Source organism: Micropterus salmoides, unplaced genomic scaffold (assembly GCF_014851395.1).
Source record: "Micropterus salmoides isolate LMB-PRFRI ecotype aquatic unplaced genomic scaffold, ASM1485139v1 Ms_hic_scaffold_12, whole genome shotgun sequence".
Taxonomy (NCBI): domain Eukaryota; kingdom Metazoa; phylum Chordata; class Actinopteri; order Centrarchiformes; family Centrarchidae; genus Micropterus; species Micropterus salmoides.
Genome location: NW_024040263.1, coordinates 29,388,163 through 29,394,573, shown reverse-complemented (window position 1 = coordinate 29,394,573; position 6,411 = coordinate 29,388,163). Strand labels below are relative to the sequence as shown.

The 6,411-nt window shown below is 43.6% G+C and overlaps 1 protein-coding gene across 1 annotated transcript; it reads left to right on the top strand.

Annotated features, from left to right (window-relative positions):
* The first annotated feature begins 510 nt into the window (after window positions 1–510).
* Window positions 511–5,595, top strand: LOC119899737 (neuronal pentraxin-1-like). Its single transcript, XM_038714425.1, has 5 exons — window positions 511–1,485; window positions 1,883–2,090; window positions 2,877–3,118; window positions 3,513–3,692; window positions 4,346–5,595. The coding sequence occupies exons 1-5, from the start codon at window positions 958–960 to the stop codon at window positions 4,565–4,567; spliced, it is 1,380 nt and encodes a 459-aa protein (XP_038570353.1). The 5' UTR covers window positions 511–957; the 3' UTR covers window positions 4,568–5,595.
* The last annotated feature ends 816 nt before the right edge of the window (window positions 5,596–6,411 follow it).

Sequence of the window (6,411 nt, the reverse complement as noted above, 5' to 3'; positions counted from 1 at the left end):
TAATCATGGTGATCTTTGATATCTCCAGAAGAACATCCTCTCTTGTCCACGCCTTCTCACATGAGAAGTTCCTTCCTTGGGCAGGCAGTCACTCCCATACTTGGCAGCAATCTTGCTTTTGCACTGCTGGGCCCAAGACAAGCTTCCCAGAAGAGCTCAACCCACGTCCTGGCTGTGTTCCTCACATCAACACAGAATGAAGCGCATTTAACCATCCGTCAGTGATCGATACCTAGGATGTCTCCATACACAGAACAGAAAAATGATTAAAGTTGACAATATGATACATATAACACTCTGGATACAGTTCAAAGATGAACAAAGCACCCTCTTTCCTGGCCGAAACCTCCATTTCCACATAGGCTGCTCAGAGAAGTTATAGTCCCGTTTTGATCTGGCCACTTAACCTTTCTCAGAAACTGTGTAGCCTGTACCATCATTTATGGGAAACAAAATGTACGTTTATATTATGGTATAACAATACATCTTGTATTACACATCCCAAATGTAGGCTAACACAGTAGTTAAGCTCCACTTTGATCAACTTCAACAAAACTGTTGTTCATACACTACTGCATCACTGATAACAATCCTACAATAAATAACACAATGAAACAGACATGAGTGCTTTCACCTTTGCTAGTCTGCTTTTACTTATGATACATTTTGCTAATAATACTTTTGTACTTTTACTTAAGTAATACTACTAGCAGTAGTACAGATAGTGTGACTATAGATAGTAGATGTGTGAATAGTCTACATATGGCCTGTTTAAATATTCAACAATTTCCTTTTAGACATAGTGTAGGCACTCTGCTACTGTAGAAATTGTGTGGGTGCTTTGCAAACAGTAAGGACGACCTTAAATAAGGGGCTGGACTCTGTAGGTACAGCAGAACCCGCTGCCTTGCCTCTGTGATGCAGTGAGTCTGCGTTGCGCTAAGTCCGCTATATAAGATGCACACAGCGACCAGAGCTCACAGCTTCAGTGGACAGCTCCGTGGTGCTGAAATCTCACAGACACCACTCACTCACTCTCTCAAGCCGCGTTACATCACTGGAACCATGGACGGGTTCTCGTGGAAACTTTTTCTACTTTCTTGCCTGGTTGTTGCGGAGAGCTCCGCGCAAGACTTCGGACAGACGCAGTTTATTTGCACGTCGGTGCCCAAGGATATGGACCTGTGCACGGCCACGATGCAGAACAGCGGGCCGGCGGAGGATCTGAAGACCACGGTCATGCAGCTGAGGGAGACCGTGCTGCAACAAAAGGAGACCATTATGAACCAAAAGGAGACAATCAGGGAACTAACGTCCAAACTGAGCCGCTGCGAGAGCCAGAGCTTCCCGGTAGCGGCGGGACCCGGCGGGAAACGGCCGGGGTCGAAGAACACGATGGGGGATGTATCCCGGGGCACCACTGACACTCTGGCCCAGCTGGGACAGACTTTACAGACGCTAAAACAGAGGCTGGAGAATCTTGAGGTAGGCAAGCATAGGAGAGCAGCGCTGAACGGGTCAAAAGTTAATTAAATTAGCCACCCTGGTTATTAATGAGAGTGAACCTGTAAAAGTAGGCACTGCTGCGATATTGTTCTGGCTTTGTGCAGTCTCTGCTTAGAGCCACATGTGTTTTAGTTCATCTTTTTCTTGACAGTCAGAGAGAAACACCATGTGAAGTAAACCAAGTGCAGGGTGGCTGCCTTTTGAATAATATGACGCAGAGCATACACACACAACCAGACAGTAAGGAACACGAGTGGGACTGGGCTATAAGTCATGGGAACATGTTTCAGTGAGTTTAACACAAGAAAGAGAAAGACAAAGTATTCCCTGTTCTCGTTTTAATAACCCAGCATCTGTTTCCCTCTGTCCGATGCAGCAATACAGCCGAGGGAACAGCACCGCGCAAGAGAACAGCCTGAAAAATCTGCTACAAAACAAGATAGACGATATGGAGAAGCAGGTTCTGTCCCGGGTCAACACGTTAGAAGAGACCAAACCGGGCTCCAGGAATGACACCGAGCAGCGGAACAGAGTGGAGTCCACGCTCACCTCTCTGCACCATCGGATCACAGACCTGGAGAAAGGTGCGTTTGGATTTTCAGGGCGAGCGGAGTGCGCGCGTAAGACTTCTGCTGCATTTAATGCGGCTCAACGGGACTTCAAAACAAGAATAAGTGTAAAGTCGTTGCTTTTAGGGTCAATAGGCGACTCAACATTTAGAGAAAACTGAAAGCTTCATCATTACAGCGCTCGTGTTGAACCGTTTACAATGCCGCAACCATCACGTTGCGCACAGATAGTGTGAGGGAGGAGAGCTGCAATGCTTAGCATATTTCAAGACCTGTTAGCACTTTTGCTTCGCTGAGTTTATGTTTTTCACAGCCAAAACCCGACCGTCTAACTTGCACATGAGCCTATATGCAAAGACGACATTTTTTTGCAGAGGTCAGAGGCAGAAAACTTTGCAGGGTGCGCCTCGCGCTGGCGCGTTTTGGAGCACATATCATGGCTTGTTCAGCTTTTCTGCACGTGCAAATGCGCGTGCGTATACGTTGTATGTAAGCGAGAGGGAGAAGGAGGAGACAGAGCCTTCCTACAACAGGCAACAGACAGAAAATCAATGTAAAAACATCTTTCATATTTAATCAGATAGGGGTCATTTTAAAATTGTGAAATTACACTGTCAGACATGCTTTCTTTAGCTTTCATTAAAATATCACATAAGTCAGGCACTCCTCATCATGTATGTAAAATGCACGTTTTACCCTCCACTTAATACCTAAATACAACAAAATGCTGAAAATACTCACAGTGTATTCAAATAGCTGATCCTCACATTTGACACAGTGTAACTGACATTTCATCTACAGGTAAAGACACCAGGCCAACAGATAAGTTCCAGCTCACCTTCCCCCTGAGAACAAACTACATGTACGCCAAAGCCAAGAGGAGCCTTCCTGAGATGTACTCATTCAGCGTGTGCCTGTGGATCAAGTCCAACGCCTCTCCTGGGGTGGGGACACCCTTCTCCTACGCTGTCCCGGGTCAGGCCAACGAGCTGGTGCTGATCGAGTGGGGGAACAACCCCATGGAGATTCTCATCAACGATAAGGTAATGGAAAACTGATTATCATGGATACAGATGGATTTCTAATATAATTTCTTACCTTTGCCATTGCACATGAGCATTTACATGCATCAAGTTAATATGTGGAACAGCTTATAGTGGGTTCAACAGTAGGAAGAAGTTCTAGTACTTTGTGCTTGGATAAGTCAGAATAACGTGACAACTTCTCTGTACCAGAACTGGAAATGAAACAGGTGCTTAGGTGAGCAACAGAAGGCCTTTTTATAGCCGAAAAGATGTGTGACAGTGATGCAGCAGGAAGAAGAGAAGGTGTGGAAGCGAGGAGTTTTCAGGCAGGGAGTGACTCTGCTACTAAAGTGTGAAAGAGAGATTGTTAACTGGAGAGAAAGACGTGACTTATGCAATGTCTCTGCTGCAGGTTGCAAAGCTGCCGTTTCTCATCAATGACGGAAAATGGCATCACCTTTGCATCACATGGACCACCCGTGACGGGATGTGGGAAGCCTTCCAGGACGGAGTGATGCGGGGAAATGGTGAAAATCTGGCACCATACCACCCCATCAAACCAGAGGGAGTGCTGGTCCTGGGACAAGAGCAGGTGGATATTTATATTTATTTTCAAATCAGTGATTGCGACTTCTGCACTTCCCCCAATCCCCCAACACAATGTATGCCAATTATGCATTTCATTTTAGATAAAGATTAAAGGTGGGAATATGAAAGAAATAAGATTTGGGGAGACATCGAAATGTGGCCAATTAAGGCTTTCCAGTCAAATTAGTGTGTAATTTATTGAAACCCCTTATTGGAAAATGAAATAGTACAGTTTGGCAATAACTACAGGAAAACATTATTTGAGATTTGTTGCACAGAGCAAGACATATCCACTGTAAAGGTACCGCAGATACTAAAGCACTTGGCCAAATGAAACTCTCTAAAATGTCATGCATGCTTACGTAAAGCAAAATAAAGATAACTCATTTGCCTCTAAGTCATATTTTTAAACTAACCACAGCTAACAGGACTCAAGATGAAGTCAAATCTATGAACAAAACTCCTCTCCAATTATGTCACTTGTAACAAAATCTTGTTATTTATAGTCTTGTTCTCAAGTGCACGTCAATTTAAGGATTCTTTACAGGAAAAAGTGTGGAGTCACCTCTTATTACAAACTGTACATCCTTCTCTGACCAGATAACCTTGAAAAATAGCAAACTATTCAATTTAAAACGTATCTATATTGTTCCACAGGACACATTGGGAGGAGGCTTTGATGCGACACAAGCTTTCGTTGGCGAGCTAGCAAACTTAAATATCTGGAATAAGAAACTTTCTATTACCGAGATCTACAACTTGGCGACCTGCAACAGCAAAGCATCGGCTGGCAACGTCTTCTCCTGGACGGAGAGCAACATCGAAATATTTGGCGGAGCGACCAAATGGACCTTTGAGCCTTGCCGTTCGCTCAACTGAACTGCATTTCACTGTTCAAGAAAGGCCTCTCTGTATTTCTGAGCTTTTGTCGTTCTTGTCTTCATTTGACGTTTGTTAGAGACTATTTGAGTTATTGTTAAGCTTGAATCTGGGATTTCTATCATTCTTAGATATTTGTGTGCAAAACAACACTTTTCATCTTGAGGGAAAAAAAATCGAATTCGTCTTGGAAACCTCAGTGAGAAAGTATTGGTATCTATTTTTTTTTATTGGACATTGAGTTGAAAGCACACCTAAGCTTTTCGTTTGGCTTATTTCATCTTGGACCGGCAGCTGGCAATCTGCGCCTTATGTTTGGACAATTCACAATCCAAGTGAGGAATTACATAACCACCCCCGCCCCCTTCCCTCTGGAGAGTGGGAGATTACGCTGTCCATCCAATTCTTGTCAGTGTTTGGCGCCGTGAAGTGATGTCTGACGCGGTACAGCCCCCTGCAACCCCCCCCGCCCCCTTCACCCTGCCCCGCCCCTCCGGAACTTGCACTGTGACTGACGAAGAGATCGCCAGGAGAGGAGGGTATGTTGAAGGACACTGCAAAGTCAGACTGTGGTACAAGTCAATTTGTAATCGTTGTTCGCTTCAAGTGTTTCTGTAAGAATGTCGTTAACTTGCCAACATTGCTAAAAAGCCTGGGTGCCTTGGGCTGGTACAAATATTCAGCACATTCTGTATGTTATAAGTTGCAAATTCAATGTTTATTGGTTTCTGTTTTCTTTTCTGAGCTGGGTTGAGTTTCTTGTTCCTCTGGTAAATGTAATTTAATTACAGTTTGTTATCTGACTTGACGTGTTTTGGCAGGTGTTTGTACTACTCTGTATTAGGAATGTTACAGTATTTGTATAGTAACAGCATGAATGACAGAGTGCTGTGAAAGCATTGTTGAAATCTGCTTTACTATCTTCTCTGGGTCTGGGTTTTTTACTGTATTGTTATATGCTCCAAGCATGGCAAAACTGAGAGATGAAGAATTTAATTTTTGTAATAAAATTGTGATACTTAATGTCACAGTGCATTCCTGGCTTTGGTTATGTGCATCAAAATGTCCGAGGGAAAGGGGCATGAGGGAAGGCAACACAGAGCGAGTGGGTGATATACAATTTTTACCACGGCCAAACAGCAAAGAGGAGGAGCTAGTGGACAGAGAAGTGAAATGTCCAAAGTCAGTGAAGGTCAGAAAGAGGGCGCTTGGGAAAAGAAAGGAAACAGTGTGGGTGCCAGTGTGTTTGTGTGCAGTGGCTCTTTATAAGCTGACTGCAGAAGATAACCCACTCGCTGTTTTGTTGTCGCTGCTGTGAGGTGCAGTGCCAGCACTAAAGACAGCGAGGTTGTCAGAGGAGAAAAGTGCTTCGTCATATCAGCCTTTCATTGGCACAGCTCAAGTGAATGAAGCCTAAACTAAAACTACAGCACTTTAAGCTTGACTCTCATTATCAGTTCACCCAGAAGACCTGTTGCTGTAGCACCGACCATTTATATCGAAGAGATGTGACTGCTGACAGTTCCTGCATTTAAATTAGACACTTAATCTCTTGCTCAAGCGTCAAGTGGTGAAAGCAATACATCAGACAATACGATTTTTCTTCCACTATTAGACCACGTTGAGATATTTTACCATGAGAAAGCTCTTCACGGTGAACGTTTTCTTTTTGTTTTAGAAAACCTCTAGATCCTCAAATGTTTATGATGTAATGTGCTGAATCATTTCTGCTCATTTACATCACATTTTGTCTTTTTATTATATTATGTTTTATCTAAAGAAGTTCAACTCCTCAATGTTCTGCTCATAAATAAATTCATTGAGCCTTGACTGAAACATTATTG